Source organism: Salvia hispanica, chromosome 1 (assembly GCF_023119035.1).
Source record: "Salvia hispanica cultivar TCC Black 2014 chromosome 1, UniMelb_Shisp_WGS_1.0, whole genome shotgun sequence".
NCBI lineage: Eukaryota > Viridiplantae > Streptophyta > Magnoliopsida > Lamiales > Lamiaceae > Salvia > Salvia hispanica.
Genome location: NC_062965.1, coordinates 46,451,476 through 46,469,514, shown reverse-complemented (window position 1 = coordinate 46,469,514; position 18,039 = coordinate 46,451,476). Strand labels below are relative to the sequence as shown.

Genomic DNA, 18,039 nt, shown 5'->3' with positions numbered 1-18,039 from the left:
TTAGTTAAAATATTCATTAAGTCTTTGTACAATTTTTTCGTTTTAATAGATTCTTATATTTTTCACAATATTTTTATCATGTCCTCGTACAATTTTTCGTTTTAGTAGGTCCTTATACTTATATCATAATTTTCATTAGGTCCTTGTACAATCTTTTATTTTAGGGACCTTTTTACATTTATCTTGGATAATAATATAAATTTAATTAAACTTAATAAACTTTTTAATAATCCATTATTTAGCTTAGCATAGTCTATAAATATCATCTTGTTATCCAATAATCTCAATAAGTTGTAGAGAATAATAAAAAGATTAACCGTGATGATTGAAGATTAAAATCGAAGTTTTTTTTAGAATAACTATCTGAATTTTCAATTGATTATTTATATTTATATTGAAAGATACGTTTTCCTGAATATTTATAATCACAAGATAAGTTGAATAATAAAATTAAAAAGTTCATTAAATTTAATTAAATATAAATTAGTATCTAAGATAAAAGTAAAAGAATATCTTAAAAAAATAATGTATAAGGACCTAATACAAGTTATAATCAACATATAAGGACCTACTAAAACGAAAAAATTGTACGAGGATGTGATGAAATTTATGAGAAAGGTATAAGGACCTATTAAAACGAAAAAAATGTACGAGGACCTAATGAACATTTTGATTAAAGTATAAGGACTTAAGAATGTATGTTGCCAATTCATTATTATAAATAATGTAATGCGTTGGATAGTTTTGCCAATTTTTTTACTAGATGCATGATTATTTTGTTGTATATTATTAGGCAAATATTACTTTATTTTTGCATGGCACAAGGTTACACTTAAATTAAAGCACAAGTAAATCATACTTATATGTCCGAAAGAAGAAAATAAAACTATTTTCATGCTTTTATTCTCACCCATTCATTTGTTTTTGTACATAAATTAAATGAACTAAATTGGGCTCATTTTTAAAAGAGCCCACTAATCATGTACTAACTATTCAGAGTTAATTAGAAAGCCCATTACTCATGCAAATCGAAGCCCAAATCCACTAACTATAATTAGGTTAAAAACTTGTTCACCTATTCTTTCTCCATCTTCTCCATGGCTCCAAAGCAGCAAAACAGTGGTATCTTTGTGGGGTTGAAGAAAGGTCATGTCGTTACCCCAAAGGAGCTAGCGCCGCGCCCCTCAGACAGGAAAGGGGTGAGTTTTATGCCTTTTCTCATTGCAATTTCATACCAGCGCTATTTATTTTAAGTAATTTTTATCTAATTCCTGAAATTGTGTCATCTTCTTACTTGCTCCTTTTGTTTTTGCAATTCTTAATCTGTGATTTTAATTGGCTACTGAAAGATAATATTTAAATATACGCACATTACTGATTCATTTGCTAGAATCATAGCCACTAACAAATGTAGCCACTGATTCATTATGCTCAAATTTAGTACTCAAATTCAAAAGTTGTTTTCTGATGCGCTTACTGATACATGTGCTCTTTGAACTTATAGTCAATAATTTAGTCAGGAATTTTGATTGCTAATGTTTAGTTATTCAAATCCGAATGCTGCCTTACTCTGATGTATAGTTTACACACTAATTCAGTGATACACGAACTCTTTGAGCTGATTCAGAGATTTGAGATATTCGAAGGAGGAACCGATTTAGATGCGTGTGATAGTTGGCAATTTTTTTATTTCGATTAAGTTTTGGAATGTACACATTTTGTATAGGAATGATTTTTGTCTGATTGATTGTGCAGAGAATCCATTTCCCTGCTTTAGGTAGTTCCAGTTGGTCTTTCAACTTGTTTATGCTCAAACCTATTTTTTAATACAGAAAACAAGCAAGCGAGTGCATTTTGTGAGGAGCCTTATCAGAGAAGTTGCTGGATTTGCACCTTATGAGAAAAGGATCACTGAGCTTCTCAAAGTCGGGAAGGACAAGCGTGCTTTGAAGGTAGCCAAGAGAAAGTTGGGCACCCACAAGAGGGCAAAGAGGAAGAGAGAGGAGATGTCTGGCGCTCTCCGAAAGATGAGGTGAATTAATTATCTTTAAAAGGAATGTTGAAATAATGTTTCTGTCTGTGGTAATTGTATCTCTTATTCTGCTTTGTTGTTGGAGCAGGGCTGCTGGTGGTGGTGAGAAGAAGAAATAGAGAACTGCTCTTGGATCTAATTTTTGTCAGAGTTGATTAGGACATCCTTTGATGTATTTTGCTAATGACTTGCATAAATGTGACACATTCTGGTTTTACTTTTTCAGTACTATCTTCTCTGATGCTTGTTTTCATAGTACTTGGAAATGAAAATTTTGTATGGTTTTATATATGCAAGTAGCAGTTTAACTTAAGCTTATATGACAGTTTTTTTACAATGGGTTTTACAGAAAGATGGTACTTATATTATTTTAGTAAATAATTTAGGTAAAAATAAAAAATAAACAAAAAATTAATTGCCCATAATAACCGGCTTGTATAATTTTTCGGGTAGTCTCTGATTGTTCGATATATCATTTCTAAAATATTTTTCGGGTAGTCGCTGATTGCCTGCTATATCATTTCTAAAATGTAGTACTCCCTCCATCCTTAAAAATTCATGCTGGATTAATGGTGACAAATTTTTTGGGACGGAGAGTATTTACAAACTTTTAATGCTAGTAATTATTAAAAAATCATTTTTGGTTGGAACACTCATCAGCTATGAGTTTATTGCTCATTTTGATGTTGTTTTGTGTTGTTTATTGCTCCATATTTTATAGTATTAGCAAAAACCAATTACTGATCTTTGCATTAAGATTGTATGTTTAATTAAACAACTCGTTTGAACCTCCCATGTTATTGAATAGAGGTCGTGAAATCAAATACTATTTAAAACTATAGTTCAATATATTTTTTAATAATTAAATTAATAGTGAGGAAGATGAGGTGGATATTATAGTGTGATTATTGTTGTTAAATTTTGTTAATTTAGTGATTTATTATTAATTTTGTTTGTTTATATTCCTATTATTGCGCACAATTACACATGCCATATTTGTCTTAGTATTAAATTTTGTTAATTTAGTGATTTATTATTAATTTTGTTTGTTTATATTCCTATTATTGCGCACAATTACACATGCCATATTTGTCTTTGTATCGATATATTTGATGTGAGACTTGATATGCTGAAGGACTTAATTTGAGCTATTGCAAGCGACTGGTGTATTTTTTCTGTCTCCTCACATGTATTTTTCAATCTATTATCAAATTCTGTAGATTCATGATTAACTGTTTTTCAATAGTACCGAGTATTTCTTCTCACTCCTTCAGTTGGTATTTTTTGGGTTTTGTTTGAGAGTAATTTTTAATGAGTAAACTTTATAAACAAAATTACTCCCTCCATCCCAAGGAAGATGACATCTTTCTTGTGCGGCACGAGATTTTATGCAATTTTATTTTGTGTGTTAAGTAGAAAGAGTAAAGTAAGAGAGATGGAATACAATAGATACAAATGTGTTTCCATTTGTTTTAATGGGTTATCTTGGTTGAGACAAACCAAAAAGGAAAATGAGTCAACTTTAATGGAACGGAGGGAGTATTTGATTAAATTTTGACACCCACCTACTGGTTTCTCCTATTCAATAAAAAGAAAAAAAATTCTATTGTCCAGAATGAGAAAGGGAATGCATAAATTTTCTTAACAGAGCGTCCGAATAGAGAACAGAGAAATGTTTAAAAAGATCAAGAGAGGGAGGCAGAGCACCGCCAAAAAAACAAGGAAGAAATTACTGATGTTAGAAAATAATTAATTTTTTTAATTACCACTAATATTTTATAAAAGATTTATTAAAAGCACGGATAGAAAAACAAAATACAGTAGCATTGTATTATATGCATAGTTAAAAATATAAACCTTTAATGGTATATTTAATAAATCAATTATAAATCAAAATATAGAAATTGAACATATAATAAGTATAATCACAAATAAAAAATTTCTTTTGTTGAAAAATACTAAAATTAAGCGCATGCTGAAAATAGTTAAGATTATAAATCTCAACATTGATATAATAAATTTATACTAACTTTTATCATATATGTTTTGAAAATTTTAAAAACTAACTTTTATCTGTGCTATGCACAGATAATGTATTTTTAAAAATTAATTAATATTCAATTTTAAATTAATTAAATAAAATTAAAATGAATATTAACAATAAACATTATGAGTAACAATTTTAGTTATATGATAATCAAAGATCTATACAAATCAACATTGAAACATAATAAATTTGAAACAAATCACATACTATAATGTTTAAATATTAAATCATGAAGTAAAAGAAAAAAAATGATCAGTAGAAATTAAAAATAAGCCTGGAAAAGAGTAACTCATCTTTTTCACCCCTAAACGATTGAAGTGGCCAAAATTTGTCGTCCAAAAAAAATCAACAGAATCATGTTTTACAATTTCCAGTTACTAATCATGGCAGAAAGCACTAACTTTGGAAAATCATTCGAATTGACTCGTAAGTCAAAAATCAACGAAACCAATTGCAAAAGAAACATTTAAAAGTCAGGTTTATGAGGATTAATTTTGAGCTTGAAATTATGAACAGAAGATAAAAATCTATCACAATAAAGAATTAAACACAATGGATAATTACTCATTATTTTAAAAACTTCTTTATACACTATATTAACTTTAAAATTAAAATCAATCTCATTATTTTAAACTTAAACCTTCAATTCTTCACAATTCTGTCACTCTCCAACATAACGCATTGATAAAATAACTCGTTTGTCATCTTTAAAGCCATCCGCCTCACCTAAAACTACAATAAAATAAGGAACAAAATCAATTTGCAATACACAAAATCAATAATCAATATGTATTAAAACATTCATGCATAGAGCAAAACATAAGATGAGACCCAGAGAAAATCAAGAAGAATGGAGAAACTCTTCTGAGAATTTTTATTGAACAAGATGAGAATTTACAACTGAAGAATATCTCTCTGTTTTAGAACCGAGCCCTAATTAGAAAAGAAAAGGGGCAAAACAGATTCATCAACTAATAGTTGATCCAACGGCTACAAAGCAATCCATCAACTAAAACAAATCAAGGGTCGGGATTTAAACATGTATTTAAAATCTTTTCCCTCTGTTTTCCAAGAGTTGAGTTATTTGAGCATTCTCCACAAATCTCCACCTTGCTCAAACAACTCCAACCTTCTCCTGCAAAAGAATCAATCTCCTGCACAAACCAATCTTCTCCCTTGGCAATGCTTTAGTCAACATATCAGTTGGGTTGACAGCAGTATCCACCTTGAATACCTCAACTTCACCTTCCTCTATCTTCTCTCTAATAAAATGCAAGCGCACATCTATATGCTTGCTTCGTTCATGGAAGACCTGGTGCTTTGCAAGGCAAATCGCGCTGTTATTGTCGCAACCAATAGGTATAGATTTCTGGACAACTCCAAGCTCTGCATCTAAACCCTTTATCCAGAAACTCTCTTTAATTGATGCTGTCAATGCAAGGTACTCAGCCTCGGTTGTTGATAATGCAACAACATTCTGGAGGTTGGACTTCCAGCTGATAGCTGATCCAAACATGGTAAATACATAACCTGACTGGGACTCCCTATTATCCACATTGCCTGCAAAATCCGAATCAGAAAAACCCATCAGAGCATCCCCATTCCAGCCATTGTTTCCACCATACATAATTCCCAAATTTGCTGATCCTTTCAGATATCTCAGCAGCCATTTGAGGGCTGACCAGTGCTCCCTTCCATGATCAGACATAAATCTACTAGTTAAGCTCACAGCCTGAGCAATGTCAGGTCTGGTACAGATCATGGCATACATTACACTGCCTATAATGTTGGCATATAGGATAAGCTCCATTTCTTTCCTTTCTTTCTCACTTTGTGGCTTCTGATCAACTGACAATCTAAAATGTTGAGCTAAAGGAGTAGCTGCTTCTTTCATAGTATCAATCTTAAACCTTTTCAGCATTCTCACAATGTAATCAGTCTGCCCCAGCCATATGTATCCAAGCTTTCTGTTTCTGACAATATTCATGCCAAGAATTTTCTTTGCAGGTCCAAGATCCTTCATGTCAAATGCTGATCTCAAATCCTCCTTTACTTGCTCCACCTCTTTCTTACAAGAACCTGCAATGAGCATATCATCTACGTATAATAGTAGATATGCCACTGGTACTCCACCTCTTTTCTTAAGATAGACACAAGAATCATATTTAGATCTAGTGAAACCACAGGCCACCATATGTGAATTGAACTTCATGTGCCATTGTCTACTAGCCTGTTTGAGACCATAAAGACTCTTATTCAGCTTGCACACTTTCATCTCTTCCCCTGGTGCAACAAATCTTTCAGGCTGAACCATGAATATGGACTCCTCTAGCTCCCCATTTAGGAAAGTTGTTTTCACATCCATTTGTTCAAGCTCCAAATTGTTTTTGGCTACAACTGACAGCAACATCCTGATGGAGCTATGCTTGACTACAGGTGAGAAGACTTCATTGTAGTCTATCCCATACTCTTGACTGAAACCTCTTGCAACAAGCCTAGCTTTAAATCTAATAGAACCATCTGCCTCCAATTTTCTCTTGAAGATCCATTTACAAGATATCAGCTTCCTGCCTTCCACCTTTTCTACCAAATTCCAAGTTTTATTTTTCATTAATGAATCTATCTCTTCATTCATTCATTGCTATCAGCCATTTATCCCATTCCTTGCTAGCCATAGCTTCTTTATAAGTCAGTGGCTCCTCAAGCTCAAGTTGTTCTGCAATATTCAAAGCATAGAATACCATCTCAGAGTCAGATAATCTGTTGGGATTTTTTGATGTTCTCTTGGCTCTATCTCTGGTCAACTGCCAGATTCTCAGATCCTCAGATGCATCACCTTGCTGACTTGAATCAGTTTCTGAGTCAACATCTCTATCAACATCCAACTCCCCTGTCTCAGCCCCAACTTCATGAGCATCTTGACCTTGGCTTAAACCACCATCTGTATCAGACTCTACCTCAAAATCATTGCTATCAGTGGCAACAATTCTCAACCCATCAGAAGTACTTCCTCTATTCAGGTAAGGCATGTCACTTTCTACAAAAATCACATCTCTGCTAATTATCACTTTGTGATTTCCAGGCTCTATACACCAAAGCCTATAACCTTTGACCCCCTTTTGATATCCTAGCATCACACACATCAATGCTCTAGGATCCAGCTTCCCTTGCCTCACATGAGCAAAAGTCTTACGACCACAAGTTTTCAAATTAGAGTAACTTGAATGCCTTCCATACCATATGTAATCCGGTGTATCACCACTAATAGAAGATGATGGACATTTATTCAGTAAGTATACAGCAGTAGAGGCTGCTTCCCCCCAAAACTTTTTTCCCAGCCCTGAAGAGAAAAGCATGCATCTAATTCTTTCAACAATAGTTCTATTTGCCCTCTCTGCCACTCCATTTTGCTTAGGATTCATAGGGACTGTTCTGTGCCTTTTAATACCTCTCTCCTTACAGAACTGATCAAACTCCTTAGATAGATATTCTAGCCCATTGCCTGTTCTAAGACATTTCACCTTGCATCCTTTTTCTAACTCAACCTCAGTACACCACTCCTTAAACTTCCCAAAGGCTTCTGACTTTTCCTTCAAAATATACACCCATATTTTTCTAGAATAATCATCACTGAAGGACATATAATATCTACCCCCTCCTATAGTGTTCACTGATGTAGGCCCCCACAAGTCGCTATGTATATAATCAAGTGGAGAGGAAGAGTTGTGATTACCAGTGGGGTATGGGAGCTTCTTTCCCTTTCCCTTGATGCAGTCCTGACATGGTAGAATGTCATGTGTCACATCAGCAGAGATAATCTCTTTCTTCACCAGCTCCTTTATGCTTCCTATTGCTGGATGACCAAGCCTTTGATGCCACAATTTGATGCTTGCTGGCTTTACAAGATTAATCTGATCCCTCTGAACTCTTACAACAGAAGCATAGAGGTAGTAGAGACTGCCTCTTCTTTGAGCCGACATAGTGACATTATCCCCCTTTTTAACCAGCATCTTTCCACCAGATGAAGAGAAGCTGTAACCCTTTAACTCCAATGACCCCAATGATATTAAGTTTCTCTTAACCTCTGGAATGTACCCGACATCATTGAGCAATTTTATAGTTTGATCTTGCATCTTTAACCTGATAGATCCAATCCCTTTGATATTGCACACTTGATTGTTGCCAAGAGTCACTGTGCCAGAAGCATCTCCAATTTGTTCAAACCAGTCCAAATTGGGACAAATATGGAATCTACAACCGCTATCCATGATCCAAGAGGCACCATCTATAGTCTCCATTACATTTAAGGCCTCTGCTGCATCGATTTCTTCAACACAGTCAGAGGTGCTTGTGTTGAGATTACCTGAAGTTGCCTGCTTCTTTTTCCAGCCGAAGCAGTCTTTCTTGAGATGCCCGGGCTTTTTACACCAAAAGCATACCCTGCTCTCTTTCTGATCAGTTCCAGAAGGTTTAGGCCCCTCATTCTTCTTCTTGAAACCCTTCTTGCCTCTAAACCCCTTTATATTCAAGCTTTCGAAGGCGGCATCAACTTCTTTTGTACCAGATGCCTGCAACTCCTTAGCTCTAAGTGCAGACTGTACTTCCAAGAAAGTGATGGTTCCCCCCCTTCCATATATCATCGCATCACGGAGGTGATCATAAGATATGGGCAAGGCGTTGAGTAGAAGTATGGCCTTATCTTCATCGCTTATGGTAACATCGATGTTTTCAAGATCATCGATAGCCTTGTTGAAATCCTCCAGTTGCTCCGTTACACTCCTATCTTCCAAGAATTTATATGAGTATAGCCTTTGTTTCATACATAGGCGATTCGCGAGGGATTTGGTGAGATACAGGCTCTCTAATTTCTTGAGGATTCCGGCCGCTGTCTTTTCCTTCGCGACCTCCCTTAGAACCTTGTCGGCCAAACACAGAATCACAACACTGTGCGCCTTTGCCATAACCTCAGCTCGTTTTTGAGTTGCCTTCTCATTAAGATCCGTCGGAGCTTTCTCATCCTCCTCATCAAGCGCCGCCGATAGCCCTTGTTGAATGAGCATCGCGCGCATCTTCATCTGCCATAGACCGAAGTCATTTTTCCCGGTGAACCTCTCAGCTTCGAATCTTGAAGCCATATCCGCCCGCAAGTTCGATTCCAGAACGCAACAAAATCCGATTGCCCGTGCTTCCCACAGACGGCGCCAATTGTTAGAATTTAGATCGAATTGCGAGAAAATCAAGAAGAATGGAGAAACTCTCGAGAGAATTTTTATTGAACAAGATGAGAATTTACAACTGAAGAATATCTCTCTGTTTTAGAACCGAGCCCTAATTAGAAAAGAAAAGGGGCAAAACAGATTCATCAACTAATAGTTGATCCAACGGCTACAATGCAATCCATCAACTAAAACAAATCAAGGGTCAGGATTTAAACATGTATTTAAAAGCTTTTCCCTCTGTTTTCCAAGAGTTGAGTTATTCGAGCATTCTCCACACCATGAAAGTACACAATCGAACAATTCACCCCACATGTAATTGATGAAAGGACAAAAAATATTTTTATTTGGAATTTTAATCAACCGTTTAAACCAAATTTGAATAGTAAAATCTCCCACTCACTCCACTTAATCACATATATAATCATAAGAATGTGTGTGAACCTGATGGGGGTCAAATAGGAGCAGGCAAAATGCATCAACTGCTCCAATGAAAGGATCCAAAGAGGGAGACTGGTATGATGAGCATAAAGATCAAGAGGAAAAGATGATCAAGAATAAGCAGAAGAGGAAGAGACCGAGAAAGAAAAACATTATGGAATTAATGACCGAGAAAGACCGACATAGACTTGCTAACACATCTTATGATCAATGTGTGAAAGAAAATGGATGTTCTGAGCAAAAAGATCAAGAGAAAGAGAAAAAAAGATCAAGTACAAGAAAACGAAGGTGAGACAAAGACAGAGAAAGAGAACACAAGTCATTGCCGAGAAAGAGCAACATGGACTTGCTACAACAACTTACGATGAACATACGAAGGTAGAAATCAATGAGGGCACAAGACAGGGGAATGATTCAACATTACCATCGAATGTGAAAGAAAATGAAGGCTGTGAGCAGAGAGATCAGACATGCATCACTAAAACTTTCGAGTCAATTACTGATCTTGGCTTCGTAGGTGCCAATGCAGATCTCATCTTTGCAGGTGATGATCAGAAGAAAAAAAGGATCAAGAACATGAAAACGAAGGTGCGACAGGGAGAGAACACAAAATTAAATGGGATCCATTGCCAAAGTCCAACATAGACTTCATATATAAAGGTAGACATCAATGAGGGTATGAGAGCAGGGATTGATTCAACATTTCCCTCGAGCATGAAAGAAAATGAAAGCTATGAGCATAAAGATCAGACTAAACCTTTCAAGTCAATTACTGATCGACTGTCATTTCAAGTGATGGGGCTTCAAAAAGTTAGTGAAAAGAAGAAAGTGCTTCAAACCGGTTTTGCTCAACCTCTTCATGCAAAAGAGCTTGTTGACTTGAGCACTGAAGAAAAGGATTTAGGTTCAAGCAACATACTGCACTCTTGATCTAAGGGAAGATGCAAACCATGATTTCTCTCTTTGCTGCATTACCATTCCCTGCAACTCATGAGATCAATCACGGGTTATACTCAAGAACGAAGGACACGACCCCGACGGCTCAAATACCTCTACACCACACATAATTCACTTGAAACAAAATTGAGTAAACGAAGGAACGAACAATCACAAGTCGAACATCAAAAGTAGTCGAGATGAGGTTCAAGTTCATCGCAGCAGAATCTTGAAGGCACAGCTGCAAGCTCGACTCTACCCGTCCACTCCTCTCCTGGTTTCAGGGTGATGTTCTTCTCTATTGCTGGTGCATTCACACATAGCATCTACATATATTGTTCGTCGCCAAAATCTGCCATTGCTTTCGACTTCTTCTCCCACGGATTCCACACGACTACATGGAAAAACCATTTCTTTGTATTAGGCCACACACCAGAGGTTGTTGGCATTCAAGGAAAAAAGATAACGGTGATACATACCCATATCAGGCAGCCCCTCCTTTTTGATTGTTGGGAATTCTTGTATTCATCTAATGAGCGCAACGAAAATTGCATACAAGAATAACAGATCTAGATTCATAATCATATGCAAGTAGAGCATGTAAAACACAACGGAATTAAATCTTACTTGTGTTGTTTTCTTCTACGATTGAATCCTGCAAGTTGAATCCACTACTATCGAGGTCCACGTGCAATCCAATCCGATGCAGGAACTATCCCGGTACAATTGTTGAAGAATGCTATGAATTCTCTCTACAAAGCTTTACGTATTTTCTCTCTAATAATACGTTATTTCTCATGCCCCACAACGGAGAATAAATAACCATTATATAGATGAAGAGTCACTAGGGTTCCATGATTGTTGGACTTATGGACTATTATAATTACTAGTATCCACCCACGTGCAATGCACGACCCAAACATTTTTCATAACTGAATAATGAAAAGAAAGAATCAAAACATCAAATATACTACTTCCTCTATCTCACTCAAGATATATATACAAAATAATGAAAAAATAAGCAAATTCACAAATATTACGACACGCTAACATTGTTTTTGATAATAAACCTTAAATTAAATTAAAGAATATATATCAATTTCTGAAAGGTCAAATTATACAAAAAAAAAAAAAAAAATTAGTATAAAACACCATTCACATAAATAATTAAATACTATTATTTATTACATTATTTACTGTAATAAATAATACTCTCTCTGTCCCACAATGAAGGTCACATTTTGGCATTTTATTCTGTCCCACAATAAGAATCACATTTGAGATAAAATTATACAGGCGACATTCTAACTATTACAATCGAAGAAAAAAACTAGTATAATAAATGCGTAGAATAGAAATCACAATGAAAATAATAAAATAAACCAAACTATGATTAGTCGAGTCGAGAAATCCTCTTTCTGCAAGACAAATTATATCGTGGCTAGTGCTCTCGAATTGACGTATTGTTTCAAAGATAAACTCTCTTAGCATATAGAAGTACCTCAAATCCGCTAGGCACGGACGAAATTGATTGAGCTCCAAAAACAATGGAATACAATGATTCTGAAATACACACTAAAATGTAGAGAGATTGAGAAATAATAGAATGCTTTTGTTGATGTGTAATACATCTACAACTCCATGCCTTTTATAGCCACAAAATAAGTACATGGAAGGTCATTGAAATTAACACACTACAAACCACAAAATTAAGACAACGAAGGTTACTCGAAGTGAAAAAAGACTCCCATGAATACCTTCCACTACTCACGCCATTATTCCCACAAGAGATTTCTTTTAATTATTTTCTTAATTTCTTTGCATGTTGTTACATGTAATTTGACGTGGGGAATTGATCTACATGATTGTGACGTAACATTAGTGATGGTTTCAAAACATTATCACACATTAAACCCAATAATCAGGAACTTTTCAATTACTACTACAAAAATTTCCAATCATGCGTTTTAGTCATGTGTGCATTTAATGTTATTAAACTAATCAAAATTAATATTTTGACTGAATGCTCTAAACGCATGAAAATTAATCCTGCTATATAATAACCCTATAAATGTTTAACCGCTTGAAAAAATTAATTACTCCACAGTGGATTACATTTATACATATGAAACTGCCGTATAGGATTTCAAATTTAAATTAATTGTAACGGCACCCAAAACTTATATATATATTCAATACGAAGCCTAAAACTCGGCTTTTATATATGTATAGATAGATAGCCCAACAATAATTACTTAATCCATATTAATCTAATTCTAGCTCATTTCCTTTCACTGATAACATATGTTCAATTTACCACAATTCAAACTACCTTGAAAACATGCATCCTATTAAATCCCTAATCTCAATAGTTAAACTGCAATTTCAACAGAAAATATGATTTTAAAGCTCAAAACACACACGCGCAGATCAAAAAAGGAATTTTTACCGGGTTTTTCTAAAGCAAAACCTGTTCTGCACATAGCATTTCAATTATAGATTTATTGGAGTGACCTCAAGTTTAAGTGGATTAGAAGTAGTTCCATCTATGACATCCACCATTCCACTAATCCAGAACTGCTCCCATGATTCCGTGAAGTATCAACATATTACTGATAAAAAAAAATCATTAATATTACAAAAATTTCATAATGACAATCATGTGAATATTCCCAAAACTCCCCTTTTATATATTGTATAGATGTTTTGAAAATTAAAAAAACATAGAATATAGTGAGCCGTATTTATATTTAATAAACACAAGAGATATATATCCAAAACAAAAAATTATCTCTACTAATAAATTTATTAAATAGTACTCCCTCCGTCCCAATGAAGATGACCCCTTCTTGAGACGGCACGAGATTTTATGCATATTAATTTCAAAGTGTTTAAAAAGGGAGTGAGAAAGTTGTTGAGTGTTTAAAAGTATGAGAGATGAATAAAGTAAGAGAGATTAAAGGTTTTTGATGTTTAAAAGTAGGAGAGATGCAAAAAAGTAAGTGAAAGAAAAAGTTGTTGGGTGTTTAAAAGTAGGAGAGATGAATAAAGTAAGAGAGGGAAATGATTATTGAGTATTTTAAATATTTCCTAAATAATAAAGGGGTCATCTTAATTGGGACGGACGAAAAAGGAAAATGGGTCATCTTCGGGGGACGGAGGGAGCAGTAAATTAACACATGTAATTTAGTAAACGTTAATCATGCACCTAACACATACATCAATAATTGCTCCATTTTTCTTTCATTCAACATTAAATTGTAATCAACGTGTGTTTCTGATCGATCTTTTTTTAGTACAAATCGAAATTGTTTTTATTAATATGTTCAACTTTTAGAATCGAAACTTAATTGATCATATGAGTTTTTATTAGTATAGTAATATACATTTGTGAGTTTAGATTTTAGAACTTGATATATAGGTATTATTTCTCATTTTATATATGTGAATTCAGTTTCTAAATAATGCAAATAGAAAATTAATTGGATTAAATAATCCAACACAGTTATTAACGATGTTTTGAAAGAACTCTATTATTCTAATGCACTTAAGTTCAGCTTGGACTATAAATTGTAGGTTTAAGTTAGTTCAGTCATATACTTAATGCTTCTTCTTTAAGCAGTAAATTATCGGAGAGGATCTCCTGCTCCACTCCTCATCCACTTCTCACAATCAAATAAAATAATCCATCTACACTTATTAAAATTGCTCATAGTTATAATATTATTTTATTTGATTGTGAGAGGTGGATGAGGAGTGGAGCATGAGATCCTTTCCGGTAAATTATACTTAATGCTTCTCTTTTAAGCAGTAAATTATAGTTCAATCAAATACTTAATGCTTCTATTCTAAACCCTAAATTATAGTATTACGTTAGTTCAAGTATATATGAGGCTAAATACTAGTAAAAGACAATTCTTCAGATTGGAGGTTTAAGTTAGCTCAAATATGTGTTTGTGAATTGTTACTAAAAACACAATAAAACTCTAATTGCTTAGAGTCCATTTTCAAATATGGAATAAATTGATAGACACGAATGTAAATCAATAGTGAAAGATTTTATCATATATTTGATACTTTTACCATGTATATATTCTCAAGAAAATATTTAAGATTATAATCAAGCTCCTCCTGACTTTGACCAAGAAACAACCTTTACCTGGTTTCATTCACATATGTTTGATAGAGCACCGTCTGAGACAAGACATTGTACTACTGACTTGTTACTTTACATATTTAACCTCAATCTAATTTGCTTCTACCTTATTTGCTCTCATATTGACCTAAAATATAGATTGGGTTTTCTCCTCATTTGCATTGCCGCTTTTTTTTACTCTAGTTCCCGCTCAAGCCTGCTTCTTGGAAGATCTTGCTGAACGCCGAAAAACTCAAAAATCTAAAACTAAATCAATTAAACCAATCTGGATACAATTTGCATCATTTAGCAAATAATTCAAATTAAAATCGTGCATAATGGTTTTAACTGATTCAATTAAATCAAACATATCCCAAAAGATTATAATCCTATCTTCGTGAAATCACCAAATAAACACTCTGTAAAGTCAATTATTCATATAATCTTGACACGATAATTGATGCAGATTTAAATACCTGGCCTGAATGCTGATAATATAATCGGGATATTCATGATAAAAGTGTCGGGCTTTTTTGGGAAGCATGTATTTACACGGGCCGCGAGAAACACATTTTTTGTATCAGACATTTGTGTTTGACCAGAAACTAGTGTGAATCAGTAGTAAAAGGTAGTATCAAACGACCCTAAGTACACTACTAGTGAAAAACGGTGGTGTGGACTTTTTTTTGGAAAACAAAATGAGTTTTACATCTAAAAATTAGCAAAAAACAACTTGAAAGTCGTAATCAAGATTAAACTTATTTGCAAGTTTTGCAAGTTACTAGTAGGAATTTTGTTCTATTAAAATGGCAGTTACTAGTATTATGAAATGAATACCAAATTCCAAAATACAAATGAGTTTCCAACTGCATAACTTTAGTAAATCAAAGACTTATCAAAAGAAAATTTGAATTTTCACTCTTCTTCATCAATGACTTGGGTTCCCAATCCCTTCAACCCACCTTCTGGAATTTCTGCAACAGTGACCAATGAGTAGAGCTCTTCCTTGGCATCTTCGTCGTCATTTCTCTTGCGTGCAATGCGAACACGGATCCTTCTTGGCACACTCCGGATTCCACGGCTCCATATGTGCTTGTTCAACTTGACATCAACCCTTACATCATTTGTTCCCATTGCCTTCTGGGCAAACTTCCGGATCTCCTTGATGGCATTCGGTGCCTTCTTCTTGAAGGTACTGAGTACAATTCAATAAGACAGTCATTAGTACAATCCATCAGACCAACTAAATTCAAAACAAGCGAACAACATATAGCAGTTTAACTATAGCATTGTATTCTCATATTTTCAGTATGTAAATATATGATCAATTATAACATCACAGCTAATGCTAAAGTAAATATAACACACTGAACAATAAGTGAAGTTCAATCCAATTTTGCAAAGATAGAACAGCATGCGATATAGCAAGGACCGTTTTTTGATAGAACAAGCCTAAATTCACTATAGTGTTGTACTAATAAATACTCTCACCTGCATATAACTCTAAATATAGAGTAACAAAAACTAATAAAAACAACTATACAGTACAGATGCAGGGCTAGTATTTAGTTGAAAAAGTATTTAGTGATCAGTTTTCATTTAAAAAAACAATTACTAAAATAAATAAATTACTGATGATTCTCTTAATCCATGTGCTTCTCCTGCTTCTATACTTTGACTTACTGACTTTGAACCAACATCGATTATAACATCATAGCTATGCTAAAATCAATATAACACATTGAACAACAAGACTAAATTTCAATCCAGTTTTACAAAGATGGAACAGCATGCTATGTAGCAAGGACTGTTTTTTCATAGAATAAGATATATTCACTATAGTGTTAAATACTACTATCACATGCATATAACTCTAAATATAGTTCAACAAAAACTAATAAAAACAATTATGCAGTACAAGCAGATGCAGGGCTAGTATTTAGTTGAACAAGTATATTCACCAGGTAGCAAAAAAGTAAATCTACCATAACTAATGATCAGTTTTCATTAGAAAGACAATTACTTAAAATAAAATGAATTATAATTCACTCTAATATTCTCTTAATTCATGTGATTCTGCTGCACTTCTATACTTTGAATTACTGATTTTGAACCACCATCCAGATTAGAAAAGGCATACGAAACTCAAGCAGAAATTAATCTCTATCGAAACAGCAACATTTCATCTATCATTTTCAGACATATTTGATCGCAAATAAATACTATTGAAAATCTGATAAAATAGCAGCAATTAAGCGACAAACATCTAGAGATTGAAAAGATCATTGAAAAAGGTAGCAAATAGCCCAGATACGGAGAGCATAGTGCGTATCTCATAGAGGGAAGCGTTTTATACCATCCGTGGAGACGTTTGTGCAAATTGATGGTGTATTCTCTGGAGACAACCTCCTCTTTCCTTGGCTTGTTCACCTTCTCCACCATTGTTGCAGCTTCAAGGTTAATCGCCTCTTTCTTTTTGTCTGCAAAGAAAACAAAACCCTAGCGAGATTTATCATTTATATACTCCATTTTATTGCGTATGGGCTTGATGGGCTTTGTGGGCTTTTTATTCGACCAGGGATAATAAATCTGTATTTGCTAACTAATGCTTGATTATTCAATGATTTCACTCTACTGTTCAAGTTTTAATTCCCATAAATAAAATATTTATATTTTTCGCTGTTTTTATTTTCAAGCCTTTAAATTATGTGAGTAACGTTAATTTTTTTTTAAGTTTGAAGTATGTGATTTGTTTTTTAAGTATGAAAGTTTAAAATTACATTCATCTCATAAAAATATAGTAATTATTTTAAACTTGACGATTTTAATGCATGATCAGTGAAGTAGAAAAAGAAGAAAAAATTATTAAAATGTTGTTAGTGTATAAAAAAATTCATATTATTAGAATGAAAAAGATTTACTATAAATATAAAATTGCCAATTATAAGGAATGAACTAATAATTTATATTTTTAAAGGAAGAGTTAGTATTTTTATAATAAATCTAGTTATTGTTAAAGACAAAATCCTCAGAAATTCTGCGATAAAGAGGGGATGAGTTGAAGTTGAAAATAAAAAATCTGGCCGCACAACTTTCTAGAGAAGAAGACTCCGAAATAAGTAATAGTAATATTATTATAATATGAAAAATTACTTTTTAAGAATGAATAAATATTTTGAATTTAAGTTAATTTTAAAATTGAATTCTAATCAATGTAAGCATATTAAACGTT

General features: G+C 33.7%; 2 protein-coding genes across 3 annotated transcripts in view; one reads left to right on the top strand and one right to left on the bottom strand.

Moving 5' to 3' along the window:
• The first annotated feature begins 1,067 nt into the window (after positions 1-1,067).
• LOC125215247 (60S ribosomal protein L36-2-like) lies at positions 1,068-2,321 on the top strand. The gene is made up of 3 exons (XM_048116612.1): positions 1,068-1,199; positions 1,833-2,032; positions 2,121-2,321. Exons 1-3 carry the CDS (start codon positions 1,098-1,100, stop codon positions 2,149-2,151), a joined length of 333 nt encoding a protein of 110 aa, XP_047972569.1. The 5' UTR covers positions 1,068-1,097; the 3' UTR covers positions 2,152-2,321.
• A 13,268-nt stretch (positions 2,322-15,589) lies between these two features.
• The window catches only part of LOC125201222 (60S ribosomal protein L31-like), a 66,246-nt gene continuing 63,796 nt past the window's right edge, over positions 15,590-18,039 (bottom strand). The window contains exons 1-2 of one of the 2 annotated variants that reach the window (XM_048099247.1): positions 17,164-17,319; positions 15,590-16,002 (exon numbers count right to left, since the gene is read on the bottom strand). In XM_048099247.1, the coding sequence (XP_047955204.1) occupies positions 15,723-16,002; positions 17,164-17,249 (366 nt within the window). In that variant the 5' untranslated portion in view covers positions 17,250-17,319 and the 3' untranslated portion in view covers positions 15,590-15,722. Of the gene's footprint in view, positions 16,003-17,163; positions 17,320-18,039 lie in introns of those variants that run through there. The other variant, XM_048099248.1, reaches the window with a different exon arrangement.